This window comes from Pteropus vampyrus, unplaced genomic scaffold (genome assembly GCF_000151845.1).
Source record: "Pteropus vampyrus isolate Shadow unplaced genomic scaffold, Pvam_2.0 Scaffold144, whole genome shotgun sequence".
NCBI classification, from domain to species: domain Eukaryota; kingdom Metazoa; phylum Chordata; class Mammalia; order Chiroptera; family Pteropodidae; genus Pteropus; species Pteropus vampyrus.
The window spans coordinates 1,183,551-1,199,946 of NW_011888925.1; the positions used below are offsets into that span (position 1 = coordinate 1,183,551).

Consider the following 16,396-nt stretch of genomic DNA (forward strand, 5'->3'; position numbering starts at 1 on the left):
ACAGAGAAAGATAAATACCATATGATTTCACTTATATGCGGGATCTAAGGGAAAAAAAGAACAAACTAAACAAAAACAGACTCACAAATATAGTGGACAATTTGGTGACAGAGAAGAAGCGGGGGTTGGTGGACTGGGAGAATGGGGTTAAGAGTTAAAGAAGTACAAATTAGTAGTTGATAGATGGTCACGGGGATGGGGAGCACCGCATAGGGAATGTAGTTAGCATTAATACATTGGCTAGGTGGAAAATCAGAGGAGAGAAGGAGCGATTAGGGGGGTGGTTTTATAAACGATATAAATTTCTAACTAATATACTGTATACTTGAAACTAATTAAAATAAATTTAAAAAAAATAAGAGTATAGCCAGGGAGAGGGGCGAGGAGACAGCAGGCAGGGACAGGTGAACAGGAGAGTAGTAAAAACACAAACTGTTGGTTCCCAACACAGCCCTTCCTAGTATGGGTATATAAACAACAGAGGCCTTTATGTGCTAAGCAGTCACTACACTAAACTGAACTGAAGATATGAAAATAATACCAAGTTTGGAAGAGACTGATGGACAGAGAAACAGCTCATGAAACATGAGTACATGGGTGCTGGTGAGGATGTGGAGTGTGGCACTCACCAAGAAGGCTGGCACTGTGTGGAGAAGGGACTAAGTAGGGATGGCCTGGAGATGGTCTCCAGGACTCTTCTGATCTTTTAAGGTTTGGTACTAGGGGAGTTAAAGAGGTCTGTATCTTTCTGATTTTAGTATATGTGCTGCCAAAGTGAGCACACTAAAGAGGTCTTAAAGAGATCACAGGCTAATAGTAATAGGAGTGTCTGCCTGGTAACGTGCCAAATCCATTACACATCTTTACACGCATTACTGAATTTTCACAACAGCTCCATGAAATAGGTTCTGTTATCCCACTTTACAGTCTATAAAACAGGTCAGAGAGATGAACTAACATGCCTAAGGTCACATAGCTAGTGAGTAGTGGAGCTTCGATTATTATTTTTTTAACTGTCAGTCTGTCTCCAGAGCCACCATAGCTCTTCTGGCGGGCACTGGGTGGCTGGGAGTGAGTGGGACCCACTTTTTTCCTATCTGCAGCCATGTGGGTCTCACTACTGCTTTCCCTGGCCCTGCCCCCACTCAGGTTGGGGGCAAATGAGCCCCAGGAAGCTTGGATACAGTTTCACTGCATCCTACAGGCCCCTGGGCCTTCCTCCCTTCATTATCTTACCTCCGAGGTTGCCAATGGCTGTCCAGAGCAATGAAACCTTAGCAAGGGGACCTGTCAGCAGCCCAGATCCTGCTGAGCTCATCTCAGACTCAGGGCTTCAGAGGTTCTTCTCTTCATGCATAGGTAGACAAAACGCTCCAGTGTTCAAGCACAGTACTGGAACTATTCCAAATGCCGTTGTGAATATGACTGGAAAAGTCTCAGCGGGGTCACAGTCTCCTTAGGTGTTGTTGCCATGGCAACCACAGTCGCATCCATCTGGCTTTCCCAGCTCTGGTCTCAGAGGACCTTATTTTCAAGAGGCAGCAGCATCTACCCTGAGAAGGAGGAAGGGCGAGGATGCTCCCCTGCTCCATTGCAGAAAACTCTGTTCTGTAAAGAATGGCCCTTGAGAAATACCCCATTTTGGATGAACATAAAGGAATTAATTTATTATCTGCCTCGTGATGTGTGAGTGAAGGAAAGTTTAACCAGCAAACTCTGCCAAGTGCTTTCACAGGCATTATCTAATCTACAGTAACCCTGTTAGGTGGGTATTATTATCCCATTTTGTAGATAGGGGAAATGTGCTTAGGTTATTTGCCCGAAAGCAGGGTCATAATTTGAACCGAGGTTAGTTTGACTCCAAATACTATCCTTTACTCGATAAGCCCACTTGCTTCTCAATCGAGAACTGCTTAAGTTTGGGAAAATGTGTGTATATAAAACTGTCAAGGAAGTCTGCAAGGCAGGTGAGGGCTTATATTTGGCTTATTGGATAGGAGTGGGGAAGATACGAGGTAGGGTGCACGAATGAGCAGAGCCCTGAAGTCTGGAGATTGCACGTCTCTCAGTCAGAAGACGCTTCTGCCCACAGAGAATACCTAACAAGAGCTCCATCTGTTTGGGAAGGGGAAGTGGCCGGTGATGTCGGAGAGGTAAGCTAAGCACCACTATGCGGGCAGGAAAACTAAGCCAGACACCAAAATCTAAAGCTTTGTTGCAGTCGCATAAATGCAAGTGCTCGGAAACTCAGGAGCAGACAAGACCAAGGGAATGGGAACACTTTCCTACAGAACACAGTTATTAAAACGTACACCAGACACTTCTACTCCCAAACCTCCCGTGAGTTGTGGCTTTAAGAAGCGCGACTCAGCGTCACGTGACCCTGGCGCCTGTCCTCTGAGCCTTCAACGGTGACCAATCGCGTAGCTGGAATCCTCCGGGAGGGCGGGAGCTTCTCAAGGCGCTGGCTGATTGGCTGTGTTCGTGAAGGGTGGGGTCTAGGCGCCCAGAGAGGGAATTAGGGTGAGACGCGCCGCCGCCGCCGCCGCCGCCGCCGCCGCCGCCGCCGCCGCCGCCGCCGCCGCCGCCGCCTCGGTGGCAGCCTCCGCTGCGCCGGAGCCCTCAGGTGAGCAGGCCCTCGCGGGTTCAAGGATCCCCGTGCCTCTGTGGGCTGCGCATTCCGACTAGCCTTAGAGCCCGCTCCGCTGGGGACCCGCCCCCTTCGCTGACCACGTGACCCGAGTTCGGTAACCCTTGACCTTCTGTACCGCACCCCACCACCTCTTGATCTGTGATGAGTGAAGCTGCGTGGGAGGATGCGCGTCGCGGAGGCCGGTAGAGGTCAGTTCCCACGCCTCCTTACCAGTGTGGCTAGGGTCTGATGATGTAGAGGGGAGGTTGAGGAACGAGAGACCTTGGTCAGAGGCCCGACTTTGTAGGTCTTAATGTGGGCACGTAATAGGGAAATCCTTCGCGCCTTCACCCATTTTACAGATGGAGAAAGAGAAACTTACCATTATCTGTTGGCGGGTCTCCAACGCCAAGTCTTCCGTCTGGGAATCCAGGCCTTGTTCCCCACATAGCTCTCCGCTCTTGATGAAGAACAAGAGTTTGAGCCTCTACTTCCTACTTAGTGCTCGCTGGGTGACCATGGACAAGTCATTTCACATTTAGCCTCTCTGAGCTTTGATTTCCTTGGCTGTGAAATAGACATAAGTTTACATAATACCTACCTCATTGTTAATGAGAATAAAAGGAAGTATAAGCGTATACAGCACTTAGCTCAGTACCTCAGGCATGGCATGTGCTTAGAAAAATAGCTATTCTTTATTTGTTTTTTTTTTCCAGCAAGTGTTTATTGAGGGCGTATTATGTGTTGACACTGCCAGACGCAGGGAATGCAAAGGTGAGCAAACAGGCATGATCCTTGCCGGCACGGACCTTACAATCTAGTGGGGAGGTAGGTGTTATCAAAAGTTACACAAATATATAATTACAAACTGTGATAACTGCTTTGAAGGCAAAGTACTGGGATAGTATGGGAGTTCTGAGAAGACTTCCCTGAGCAAGTAACATTTGAACTGAGATCTGAAAGAGCAACTGGGCATTTACTAGACAAAGGGATTGAGGGTGGAGAAGGTGCAGGAGAGCGTTTCAAGTAGAGGAAACGGAATATATGGTCATCCTGAAATAAGGCGTTTTAGAAAAAATGACAAGAGGCCACGGACAGGCATGCAGAGCACAAGAGGGTGGGACAAGGTGTAGCAGAAGTCGGTGCATATTTAGGGTCCTGGAGCCGTGCTACAGGTTTGTTCTTTATTCCAAAGGCAATGGGAAACCATTGGGAGAAATGCCGCAGGGAGGCCAGAAAGGATGCCCATTGGATTTTGGGACCTAGAGGTCATTGGTGACCCAGTGAGTCCCGCCAGAGGGGAATAGGGGGCAGTGACTGTGTGGGTCACTGGGGAACTCGGCCTTGCAGCCCATGGGGCTGATGCCTCACTTTGGCCCATGGGGACCTACCTTCTAAATGTGGTGTGTTAGAGTCTGTCACAGCTACAGTATTTTATTGGGTTCTTATTCTGTCATATCCTGTAAACGGAAGAGCAGGTTCCTGCTTTTAAACCTTGCAGCCAAACTTGGGAAGACCAGACACATGGGCAGAAACTTAACTACTAAAAGCTTGGCAGTCTCAAATGCACATGGGGTAGGAAGACCTCAAAGGAGAGACCAGATTTGCCTTGGCAAAGAGGAGGGGGTAGGGGTTTGGAGTAGGGAGGGTGACAGACCAGCCTGAGCATTGGTGGTGGAGAGGCGAAGGCAGGCTGGAAGACACAGGCTGGTCTTACTGGGAGGTGGGATCAGCTTGATGAACAGCTGTGAGGATTTGGGACCAAACACAGAACGTTAAGCCGGTGAGTTTGGGCTTCCCTTTTATGAGCATTGGAGAAATATTGAAGATTTTGAGCAGGGACTGTCAGGATAAGAAGATTTTGAGCAGGGACTGTCAGGATAAGATTAGATCTTGATGTTTTTCATCAAGATCTAATACATGGTGGTTGTAGCAAGAATCAGAAGGAAGAAGACACGAAGTTTTAGTTTCTGTTTTTAATGAATGCTGGTAACGTCTTTCCTTTGTGTAGTGTGCCGGTCCCTGACTTTCTCCTACACCATCTCATTTTATCCTCAGAGAAGCCTGTGAGTACGAGAGGGCATGAATTACTGTTTTGAATTACAGTTTAGGACACCAGGGTACAGACTGATAACAGTCACAACCAAATTTACACAGGAAATGGTAGGGCAGGGCTGGGACCCAGCTCTGTGGACCCCAGGGCCAGGCACTTTCTCAGGAGTCCCTGCTGTCTCCCTGTGGCCCAGCCCAAGTCTGCTGCTTGCTCTGAGTCTCAGTTTCCTCACCTGGACACTCAGAGCCTTTGTGGCTCCTTGTTTGGGGATTCTGGAACAGGAGCTGCAAGACTGGTTTAGAGGGCCAGTGTCAGGCTTCTGGGCTCAGAGGGGGATGGGTGGCTTTTAAACCTTTCCTCCCCATTCTCAGCTCCACGGGGACCATGTCGGAACGAGAAGAGCGGCGGTTCGTGGAGATCCCTCGGGAGTCAGTCCGGCTCATGGCAGAGAGCACGGGCCTGGAGCTGAGTGATGAGGTGGCGGCCCTGCTCGCAGAGGATGTGTGCTACCGTCTCAGAGAGGCCACCCAGGTACGCTCCCCGCCAGTACCCCCAGCTCTCCTTGGCAACCCCCTCCCACAGGGGTCTATTCCCCAAACATACAGGGAGCCTACTGTGTGCTTTGAGGGAATACAGTGGTGGCTTCCTGCCCTTCCCAGAGCGCCCTTTCTAGCCAGCTGGGCTCCTAGCAAACAAAACTCTTGCTGGGCATCTTCTCGTGTTCCTCACAACAGCCCCGTGGGCAGGCCAAGCAGGTTCATGTTTATATTCTGCGTGTGAGAAACAGAGGCCCAGAGAGGGACCGTGACTTTGGGGCTTGTCTGCATAAGAGCAGAGCTGGAATCCAGGCTTTCTGATAGCTGGTCTAGTGTCCTTGCCTCCTCTCTAGGTTCCTGCTTGGCACTGGGGGCCCCGCAGCCTCTGCTCGCTGTCCCCTGACTCTGTTTCTCCCCTCCCAGAATAGCTCTCAATTCATGAAACACACGAAACGGCGCAAGTTGACCGTGGAGGATTTTAACAGGGCCCTCAGATGGAGCAGCGTGGAGGTGAGTGCGGCGCAGGTTGCAGAGGGCTCAGCTGGCATGAACTCACTCCCATGCCCAGCTCAGGGCTGGCAACGCAGCGAGACTTGAAGACCATGTGCACACACGAGAGGAGTCGCAGCTACCTCAGGGCAGGTGCCCGGCTTGGGCCCCTAAGGCCTATGTGTTTAGAAAACGGGGAAAGGAAGTCCCGGGCACTGGGCGGTTAGGGGCAAATGGGACTTGAGCTGGGCCTGAAAGGGAGGCGCGGGTTAGACCAAGGAAAGAGAAGGCGTTCTAGGGGAGTATGGGTGTTAGGATGTCCTGCATGGGTGTCGTGGGGCCGGGAGTCGGGGAAGGCCATGTTTAGCAGAGAGCAGTGTTTTCCAAGTCGGGTCAGTGTGAGGTGGCCCAGCAGCCTGGGGGCGGGGCTCAGAGCCCCGATGGACCTAGGAGAAGAACCTCGTCCTCCTCCTTGACCTGGTGAGCTCTGGATGCTCCAGCCGAGTTCCCAGCGATGGGCCTGAAGCCTCAGGCATCCCCGCCTTCTCTCAGGACTTCTGGACTTCCTGCAAATGTAGGCTCCCCGCCCTGGTCGGGAGAGCACCTTTTTCCTCCCCAGATTCAGCTGCTCTCCAACCTTCTCTCTGCTCAGGCCGTCTGTGGTTACGGATCCCAGGAGGCGCTGCCTCTGCGCCCCGCCAGGGAGGGTGAGCTCTGCTTCCCTGAGGACCGAGAGGTGAACCTGGTGGAGCTGGCCCTGGCCACCAATATCCCCAAAGGCTGTGCCGAGACCGCTGTGAGAGGTGACTGTCAGGGTCCTGCCTGGGGTGGGGACAAGAGCTGGGTTGTCAGAGGAGTGGTGAATGGGGCAGGACTCAATGGGGCGGGTGGTCCCAGAAGGGGGAGAAGCCCAGGCTGACCTATCTCTCTGCTCTGGTTCTAGTTCATGTCTCCTACCTAGATGGCAAAGGGAACCTGGCACCTCAGGGATCAGGTAAAGGGTAGTGTGGGCAGTGGGCTCTCTGGGTCAGCCTTCCTGCCTTAGGAGCTGAGGGTGTTGCCTCTACACCCGAGTCTTCATCTGACAAGTATTTCCCAATGCCCTGTTCTAAGTGGGCACTGCTTCCTGCCCAGAGGGCTCAGAGCTGGAGGCGGGAGCCCAGACCTGTAACAGTCCTGATGCCATGGGCTGGATGCTGGGGGTGCCCACGGAGTCTGGGCAGCATGCTGGGGTTCCTGGGTGCAGGTGTCTCACTTCCATCATCTGCTGAGCAGAGCTCGGGGCTTGCGGGCTGAGCAGGAATCTGCCCGCAGAGGGTGGGAGGCGGTGTGCAGGGCACAGGGGTGTGGAGAGCCTGTAAGGTCAGGGCTTGGTGGGCTGCTCAGAGCGGCTGATGGCTCTGTGCTCTGGGTGCCCAGTCTGAATGGGCTTCTTGAAGGAGCGTGAGGAAGGTGGTCATCGGGGAGTAGACAAGGGAGGCCGAGGGAAGGCTGGGCTCTCCACCTTGACCACGTCCTGCCCATCGTCTCACAGTGCCCAGTGCTGTGTCTTCACTGACCGATGACCTTCTCAAGTACTACCAGCAGGTGACTCGTGCTGTACTGGGGGATGACCCACAGCTGATGAAGGTGAGCGAGTGAACTCGAATCTGGGACACAAAGTCCAGTTTTTGAATTCCCATGAAATTCTTTTAGATGCCTACTTCCTGTCCCCTCCACACCGACAGACTGATGTGTGTGGAAGCTGATTTTAGTGGCGGGGAGTGGGGGTGCTCTGAAGCTTGGTCCTCTTCCGGTACCGACGCCCCTTCCTACTCTGGGAGGAACCGTGTGCCTTAGGGAAATGGGCAGCTCAGCAGAGCCCTTTGTGGGGCTCAGGTGGTCCGTCTCCCCACACCTCGATTCCAGAGCCCACTCTTGGAGTGTTTGTTGTCCTGGGGCTAAGTGGAGTATCCACATCGTAGCTTTCATTTGCCTGGACTTGAGATGGGGAGGAGAAGAGGAAGTAGATGGACCGATGTCAGGGCGCCGGTCAGGCCTGCTCTGAGACCTGCTCTGCAGTCTTTAGTCCCTGGGTCTCATGCCCGCCCTGCGCTTGAGTCTCTGCAGCTCCGCAGGGCCTACTGGACAGTACCCGTGTCATCACTTTGGCTGTCTGTAGCCTCCCTCTGGTTGAGGGTTTTGCATCCTCCATGTCTTCGTGTGTCTGGCTGCTGCAGGTGCAATTTCCCTTGAAAATTAGAACTGTTGCTACCGTACATTCCTGCCTGAGAAGCTTGGCTGTGATTCCCCGGGTCAGTGCAGGATCGGGGTGGGGTCTGGGAGCTGAGCTCTTTTCTCGCTGGCCTGTCTGCTTTCACAGCACCTAAGCTTAGGATCTTCATCCTAAGTTTGGAGGGAACATTCCGGGTGGTGGAGGTTTTACTCATTTACTTTAATGTCTTTTTTCTGCTTTTAAAAGTAATGCCAGCATGTTTATTATAGAAGTATTGGAATACAAAAACAAAGTAGGAAGTGAAAGTCTCCTATGGAACCATCCGCACCTTTTTCCCCTGTGTATAACAATGATCACTCTAGTATAAACCAAGTGGTGTTTTCTAAACATGGGGTTTTAGAACAAATGCTTTTCTTGGTTAAAAATATGTTGGGCATTTAGGTTGTCTTAATACATTTTTTTTTTTTTTATTACAGACAATGCTATATAGGTATGTGTGTGGGTTTCTTTTATAGGGGTTAAATTTATAGAAGCAGAATTGCTGAATCAAAGTGTATGAACATTTAAAACTTTAGTATATAAGTGCTAAACTGTCTTAAAAAAAAATGTCGATATCTCCTTGGGGCTGACGGATCCAGGGCAGTGTGGCCCCTTCCTTTTCAGATCGCTCTCCAGGACCTGCAGACCAACTCCAAGATCGCAGCACTCCTGCCTTACTTTGTTTATGTGGTCAGTGGGGTAAGTGACCATGCTGGGGCAGGGGAGACTGTTTTGTGGGGAAGAGATCACCCAGCAGCATGCAGGGCTCATGGCAGGTGCCATCCGAACGGCAGGTTCCTGTGCGCCCTCATGCCCCACTAAGCACCCTTTTCTACCAACAGGTGAAATCTGTAAGCCATGACCTGGAGCAGCTGCACCGGCTCTTGCAAGTGGCTCGGAGCCTGGTCCGGAACCCACACCTCTGCCTGGGGCCCTATGTCCGCTCCCTGGTGGGCAGTGTCCTCTACTGCGTCCTGGAGCCACTGGCTGCTTCCATCAACCCCCTGAATGACCACTGGACCCTGAGGGATGGTGCTGCCCTCCTGCTCAGCCACATCTTCTGGTAGCCATTGGGGCTAGAGCTGTATAAAGGGTGGGACAGCTGCAGAGCTGAGTGGGCTGGGGTAGGGAGATGGGATGAAACTTCTGGCTTTGAGGCCATATTGAGAGGTCGGGAGCCTCTTCCCTTAGAGCTTTCAAGTCGATGTGTTGTGGCACACTGGGATTCTACAAATGGTTGACAAGTATGCCAGGGCTTTGGTTCTTCAGCCTTCAGGTACCAAGCCAGTCACTGCTAGCCACCTCATTCACTTAATCCAGTGTGCCACACAAGCGCTATATTCTCTGAGTGCTGTGACTTGAATCCTATTGGGCAGCACTGTGCCTCATCCCTTCTCTGACTAAATGTTGCTCCCACAGGACTCATGGGGACCTTGTAAGTGGCCTCTACCAGCAGATCCTGCTCTCCCTGCAGAAGGTCTTGGCAGACCCTGTGCGGCCTCTCTGCTCTCACTACGGGGCTGTGGTGGGGCTGCATGCCCTTGGCTGGAAGGTGAGGATCCTGGCCTTGCTCACGGAGCCATAAGAGCTCCCATTTGTGATTAGAAAAATATTGTGTGTCTTTTATCATAAAAATGGTCCATGCCTGCTGCTGCCGTGTACTGAATTCTTGTTTTACGCCAGGCTCAGGGATAGCTTGACTTCTGTACATAAATGTCTCATCCTTTCAAAAGTCCTGCACTTTTTAACATTGTTAACATACTAACAAAAGTCCTATAAATATATTCCTATTTCATGAATTCCTGCCCATTCTCTTTTATCACATTGAGGAATTATCCCTCAATTCCTCTCGTACTGAGTATATTTTAAAAAGGAATAGATACTGAGCTTTGTCAGGTACCTTTTTAGCGTCTGTTGAGATTACCAAATGATTATGCACCTTAGTTCTGACAATTTGATAGGTTACATGAATGGATTTTTCTGCTGAACCACTCTTGCCTACCTGGAATAAATTCTTTTGCCGCTGTTGAGATTTTTTATTGGAATTACATTGAATCAATTAGGTCAATTTTAAAGCGAATTAACATCATTAATAATATTAAGTCTTCTCGTCCACGAATATGTCATATCTCCCTTTTTTTTTTTAGGTCTCTCACTGACTTTTAGAATCCTTTCATAATTTTCCCTGAAGAGAACTTACGTATACGTTATTAAATTTAAGCCTTAGTTTCTTGCTGTTCTTTGATGCTGTTGTAACTTCTTTCTATGTATTAATTGCTTATTGGTATATAGAAACAATTGACGCGTATATTCAGCTACTTTACTGAACTTTTATTTGTGGATTATTTTGGGTTTTTAATGTAGATTATATCATGTGCAAAAAATGACAGCTTTATTTCGTCTTTTCTAAACCTAATCCCTTTGATTTCTTTTTATTATTTCATTGCTAGGACCACTAATATCATTTTACATAAAGTGATAGTGGCAAACGTTGTCTCACTTCCAATTTTAAAAGAAATGCTAATAACCTTTCCCATTTAGGATGATGTTTATGTTGTATGTTTATAGATAACCTTTCTCAGATTAAGAAAATTATATTCTTAGTTTTATCATTAATCTGTGTTGAACTTCTATCAAATGCTTTTTCTGTATCTTTTGAATTGATCCTAGGGTTTTTCTGCTTTTATCTGTTAATATGATTAATTGGATATAGAGATTTTCTAATAGTAAATCTTTACATTTCTAGGATAAATTTGATCATGGTATAGTCTTTAAAAATATCTAAAACTTTATTGGAATATAATGCATTTTATATTGCATTACTGTTGTATTTACTACATTTTATACTGTTGGGTTTACTAAATTTTAAAAGAATTTGTCTATATTCTCAAGGGAAATTGATTGTTTCCTCTCATATACTGTCCTTGTATGGTTTTAGAATCAGGGTTATACTGGCCTCATAGAATGAGGTGGGATTGAGTATTTCTTTTTTGTCTTCGTTTTAATAAGATTAAGATGCTCTTTTCCTTGAATGCCTGTAGGCTTTGTAACTTTCGGCATGGTGTTTTATTTGTGGTTAGATTTTTAACTACCATAGTTAAAGAATTATTTAAGCTTTCATATTTCTTGAGTCAGCAAGCAGCGTTATATTTTCCTAGGAACTTGTCAATCTTGTCAGTGTTTTCAAATCCTCAGACTGTGGATGACTAACTGAAGAACTCTTATCCATTGAAGTCCATCAGAAATGTCACCTCCTCTGTGAAGTCTTAATTACTTTCCCCAAATTAATCAGAGTCCAGCTCTCTGATCAGTTGTGCTTTTGTGCTTTGAACTGAATCCTAGTTTCCATCCAAGCGAGGACCATACTTGCCTATTGACTGTAGGGTTGCAGTTGGCAGGCTAAATACCTCTGTTGTTAGCACTGGGCGTCACTTATATCCTCTTAGCCCTTTTGTCAGTGAGGTGGCACATATGTCAGTGATGGGGTCACTTTATATTGTTTGCCTTTGTACCCAGTCCTTATTCCCAGTGCTTAGCGAAGGCTTTGGTATACAGTAGGTTCCAAATAAATGTTGGCTGAGAATGCCAAGCAGGAAATTTAGGAGGACTGAGTCATGTCCGGTATCTGAGCTAAAAGTAGGTCTTTCATGGGAAAGGATATTTGACAGGCAATGAGCAATAAAGAGGCACTCACTGCATTCCTTCTCTCCCTTCCAGGCAGTAGAACGAGTCCTGTACCCACACCTGTCCACTTACTGGACAAATCTGCAGGCTGTGCTAGATGACTATTCAGTTTCTAATGCCCAGGTTAAAGCAGATGGGCATAAAGTCTATGGAGCCATTCTGGTGAGTGCCAGCCCCTCCCAGGCTCCGTTCCTTGCATGAGCTCAGCAGGCTTACTCTGGAATACTTGATGGGCCCAGGTTCCTCCCAGTTCTTGCGTATCCTAATCCCTCTGCTCTTACAGGTGGCCGTAGAGCGACTGCTCAAGATGAAGGCCCAGGCAGCAGAGCCCAACAAAGGTGGCCCAGGCGGCAGGTGGTGCCGACGCTCGGATGACCTGCCCTGGGACAGCCTTCTCCTTCAGGAGTCTCCTTCCGGGGGCAGCGCAGAGCCAGGCTTTGGGTCTGGCCTCCCACTGCCGCCTGGAAGCGCAGGGCTGGAGGAACCTACCCCTTCCGTGACCCTGGCGGACATCTACCGGGAGCTCTACGCCTTCTTCGGTGACAGCTTGGCCACCCGCTTCGGCACGGGTCAGCCCGCGCCCACGGCCCCCCGGCCGCCCGGGGACAAGAAGGAGCCGGCAGCCGCCCCGGACTCGGTACGGAAGATGCCGCAGCTGACGGCCAACGCCATGGTCAGCCCCCAGGGCGACGAGAGCCCCCGGGGCAGCGGCCCCTCGTCGGCCTGTGCGCCCGCCGCCTCTGAGAACAGGCCGCTGCCGCGCGTGCACCGGGCGCGGGGGGCGCCCCGGCAGCAGGGCCCCGGCGCCGGCACCCGCGACGTCTTCCAGAAGAGCCGTTTTGCCCCGCGCGGCGCCCCTCACTTCCGTTTTATCATCGCCGGGCGGCAGGCCGGGAGGCGGTGCCGCGGGCGCCTCTTCCAGACCGCCTTCCCCGCGCCGTACGGGCCCAGCCCGGCCTCCCGCTACGTGCAGAAGCTGCCCATGATCGGCCGCACCGGCCGGCCGGCCCGCCGCTGGGCGCTGTCGGACTACTCGCTGTACCTGCCGCTCTGAGGGGGGCGTGTCCCCGGCCTCTGTAAATAAATCCCGCGCCCGGAAGTGGAGTCTCCGCGCTCGTGTGTCGCGCCGGATGAGGCGGGGTTCGGGCGGTTGGCTCCCGCGGCCGCGCTTCCCGGTGGCGAGGGCGCCATGGCGCTGCCCTGGCTGCAGCGCGTCGAGCTCGTGCTGTTCGCCGCCGCCTTCCTGTGCGGGGCCGTGGCGGCCGCGGCGCTGACGCGGACCCAGGTGCGGCGGCGGGACGGGGCCGGCAGTGGGGGCGGGGCGAGCGGGGGGCGGGCCGACCCTGACACCGAGGGACCACTGCTCTGCGGGCCGGGCCTCCCCGGGCCCGGCGGGCGCCGGTCTGCGGCGGAGGTGCATCGGCGCTAATAGCGTTCCATGGCTCCGTCCGCCCAGGTCATACTTCAGTCATTACCTCGCCAAAGGGACAAGTCTTCTGGAGTGTCTTACAGCACCAGACAAAGCCCGGCCTGGTGGCTCCTGCTGCATAACCTTACCTCGGTTCTGAAACGGAGGTCGGTCCAGGCCCTGCCTTCATCCTGAAACCAGACACTATAGTGCTGAGCTACGTCAAGAAATAAAGCTTAGTGTAGTGGAGGTGATTAAGCTACCACCTGATTGCAACAGTGTTTCAAATGACAAAATAGCGACTATGTAAACCAGAAGCCAGTAGTTTACATTGAGTGTTTACCCCGCCAGGCAATCTTGCTAGTGAACATGGCCTCATTTGATCCCTATAAAGTAGGCACGACTTTACGGATTAGAAAGCATCGGAGATAGCATTAGGTTACATAAATTCTGGTTTTACTCTAGGATTTCCGCAGAGGGGAGACCAGAACTTGTGAGGCCTCTCCAAAGCTCAGTGTGTTTTATAACCACCGTCTATTTCCTGATCCTTCTGGCCACTGCAGGTTCGATTTCCCCAGCAGGCCCTCTCCTGGCCCAGGAACAGGAACTGAGTGCACAAACTACTCTAGTGTGGCCCTGGGCTAGGTTATCCCTAACACCTGCCATGAGCCTGCATCCGGAGGCACGAACCTGAAATCTAGGACTCAGCAGCTTCTCTCCACAGGGCTCCTTCAGTGGCAGCTGTCCCCTGTATGGTGTGGCCGCCCTGAATCGTTCCTCCCTGGCCTTATCCCGACCCTCAGCCCCTTCCCTCTGCTACTTTGTGGCTGGGGTCTCTGGCCTTCTGGCCCTCTACTGCCTCCTGCTTCTGCTCTTCTGGGTCTACAGCAGCTGCATCGAGGACTCCCACAGGTGACTGCACTGCTCTGAGGGCCAGGGGCTGAGGTGGGAGGAGTCCCACCTCAACTACAGGCTTGTTCTCTCCTCATAGAGGCCGGATGGGGCTCCGCATCGCACTGGCCATCTCCACTATAGCCATCTTCCTGGTCTTAGTGTCTGCCTGTGTCCTTCGATTTGGCACCAGTTCTCTCTGCAACTCCATTGTCTCCCTGAACACTACAACTAGGTAATGGGAAAGGGGGGAAGCCTGGCTGGGGCTGCCTGCCTTCCCTTAGCAGAGATCCTGTGACCCCGCCCCCCCCTTTTAACCCTCATCAGTTATCTCAAAGGGCACCTAGGCACAGGAGTGTTTGTGGTATATCCCCGGTCTCACAACTGTCTTTTGAACTCGCAGCTGCTCTGAAGCTCAGAAAATTCCGTGGACACCTCGTGGAACCGCTCTGCAGTTCTATTCCAACCTACACAATGCTGAAGTGAGGTCCTGGGATACAGATTCCTAGAAACATCTGTAGTTCTAAAGGTTTCCACCAGGGAGTGGTTGAGGGGAGCTGAAGGGCTTGTCAGCCTGACAGCAAACAGATAAGTGGTGTGTGGGTGGAACTGGATTGAGGTGGCCTCACTCCTGACACCTGTCCCTGTCTCCCACAGAACTCTTCTTGGGTGAATCTGGTACTGTGGTGTGTGGTCCTGGTGCTCCAGGTCATGCAGTGGAAGTCTGAAGCCACCCCATACCGGCCTCTGGAGAGGGGGGACCCCGAGTGGAGCTCTGAGACAGACGCTCTCGTGGGGCCACACCTTTCCCATTCCTGAAGAGTACCCAGAGTGCCTTCTGCAGCCAAAGACTCCGTGCCCAAGTGCCCGCACTCCTCTTCCCCGCTCGGCCCCCTTTTTGCCGGGAGCCTCAGTTTTCCCTCCAGGAAGGAAACATGATGACAGGCCGCCTCCACTTCTCTTCCTACAGCTGTTTTTATACCAAAATATATTAATTTCTTCTTTCATCTTGGCACTGAGTTGTGTTAAAGCACTTGTAGGTAGGTGGATGGGCGGAAAGAGCAAAGGCTAAACAGACGTGGATCACTTACAGGTACATTCAGGTAGCTGCCCTTGGGAAGATGCTTTTATTGGCTGATCATGAGTCTTGGGCCCTCTCATGTGACTCTGGTTGTCACCCCATCCCTAAAGTTCAGTTTTTATTCCCCTCCAGGAGGAGTGAGTGTCCCAGGGTGGTCTTTCACAAGTTACGGTAGGCACCCACAGTGTTGTCAAAGAGTTTCGTGTTGGGGAAATAGCCAGTTTTGTCCAAGAGGAAGTAGAAGCGCCTGCCTTTGACCTTCAGAGGCAACATGGCAGGGACTTCACCCCGGTGGGCCATGCAGGACACTTGGTTCAAAGGAACAGTGAAATGGGCACCAAAGCCAAAGGGGGCATGAGTGGTGAGGGTCACCTGCTTCCCTCCAGCCCGTAGCATCACGGAACGCACAGAGCGGAGGGAGAAGAGAAGACCAGCACCAAGGACCAAGATACCTGCAGGAAAAGCAGATCGGGGTGAGGGGTTTTCACTGGACAGCTAAGCAGCAACCCTTCTAGTGCCCCCTGAATGAAAACAAATGATTGTGATGATAGTAACATTTATTGAGCTCCTCTTATACCCCAGAATCTCATTCCTCCCAACAACCTTAACAGATGTCCATCCCCATTTTAAATCGAGAGAAAACAGGTCCAGAACTGAAATAACTTGGTCAAGGTCGCAGTGAGGGGTCAACCTCTCACCCTAGCCCTGTCCGAGGACCCGGCGCTAAGGGGCTTCCATCTCCAGTGCTTCGCACTCCCGTGTGGGATGGCCTTCTCCCCTACCCCCCCACCCCAACACCGAGAGCCAGGAACCCCTTACTCTCCTTGCCTAAGCAGGGAGGGTCGTGCCCAGCCACCCCACGTACCCGTGGTGGGAGGCCAGCCCATGCCTTACCTATGGCGCCACAGCCGACCGCCAGGCCGTAGCGCCAGAGCACGGAGCGCACGTCCAAGCGGCCGCGGCCTGGGAGATCCGCGTCCGAGGCCCGCGCGGGGGCTGGGGGTCGGGTCAAGGCTGCCACGGCCAGGGAGGCCCAGAAGACGCCCTGGCCGGCGCAGAACAGACCGAGGACCGTGAAGAAGCGACCCCGTTCATGCTCGAACAGCAACACGTCTCGTGGCGGGGTCGCGTCGTGCAGGGCTCGGTGCGCCGGTAGGTCCCGCAGAGCGACAAGCAGCCTCGCGGGCCAGCGCCACCCAGACGCAGCCATGGCCCTCCGTGAGGTCGCTTCCGGGGCGGGACTTCCTGCCGGCCGGCCCCGCCTCTCCGAGTCTCCTCCGCAGTCTCTGCGGGCCGGCGGGAGGCGGGCAGCCTCCACCCCGCCTCCCCCACCGTAGGAGTGCGGTAAAAACAATCCAGTGCACAGGA

General features: G+C 52.1%; 3 protein-coding genes across 13 annotated transcripts; 2 read left to right on the forward strand and 1 right to left on the reverse strand.

The window, feature by feature from the left end:
• Positions 1-1,711: 1,711 nt before the first annotated feature.
• TAF6L (TATA-box binding protein associated factor 6 like) lies at positions 1,712-12,747 on the forward strand. 11 transcript variants are annotated; one of them, XM_011368675.2, is made up of 13 exons: positions 1,712-2,626; positions 3,349-3,460; positions 4,644-4,698; positions 5,057-5,216; positions 5,645-5,731; positions 6,363-6,513; positions 6,654-6,704; positions 7,245-7,339; positions 8,589-8,663; positions 8,807-9,027; positions 9,384-9,516; positions 11,682-11,810; positions 11,932-12,747. In XM_011368675.2, exons 4-13 carry the CDS (start codon positions 5,070-5,072, stop codon positions 12,700-12,702), a joined length of 1,860 nt encoding a protein of 619 aa, XP_011366977.1. In that variant the 5' UTR covers positions 1,712-2,626; positions 3,349-3,460; positions 4,644-4,698; positions 5,057-5,069; the 3' UTR covers positions 12,703-12,747. The 11 variants fall into 11 exon arrangements, with proteins under 11 accessions (XP_011366977.1, XP_023391544.1, XP_011366971.1 ...); XM_023535773.1 differs by having other exon boundaries at positions 2,118-2,626; positions 3,349-4,490; positions 4,527-4,698; XM_011368674.2 differs by having other exon boundaries at positions 2,528-2,626; positions 3,349-3,406.
• Positions 12,748-12,781: 34 nt separating this feature from the next.
• TMEM179B (transmembrane protein 179B) lies at positions 12,782-14,958 on the forward strand. Its single transcript, XM_011368667.2, has 5 exons — positions 12,782-12,933; positions 13,781-13,968; positions 14,048-14,182; positions 14,351-14,429; positions 14,605-14,958. Exons 1-5 carry the CDS (start codon positions 12,838-12,840, stop codon positions 14,764-14,766), a joined length of 660 nt encoding a protein of 219 aa, XP_011366969.1. The 5' UTR covers positions 12,782-12,837; the 3' UTR covers positions 14,767-14,958.
• Positions 14,959-15,051: 93 nt separating this feature from the next.
• TMEM223 (transmembrane protein 223) lies at positions 15,052-16,386 on the reverse strand. The gene is made up of 2 exons (XM_011368676.2): positions 15,923-16,386; positions 15,052-15,480 (listed from the first exon to the last, which is right to left on the reverse strand). Exons 1-2 carry the CDS (start codon positions 16,236-16,238, stop codon positions 15,188-15,190), a joined length of 609 nt encoding a protein of 202 aa, XP_011366978.1. The 5' UTR covers positions 16,239-16,386; the 3' UTR covers positions 15,052-15,187.
• Positions 16,387-16,396: the final 10 nt, after the last annotated feature.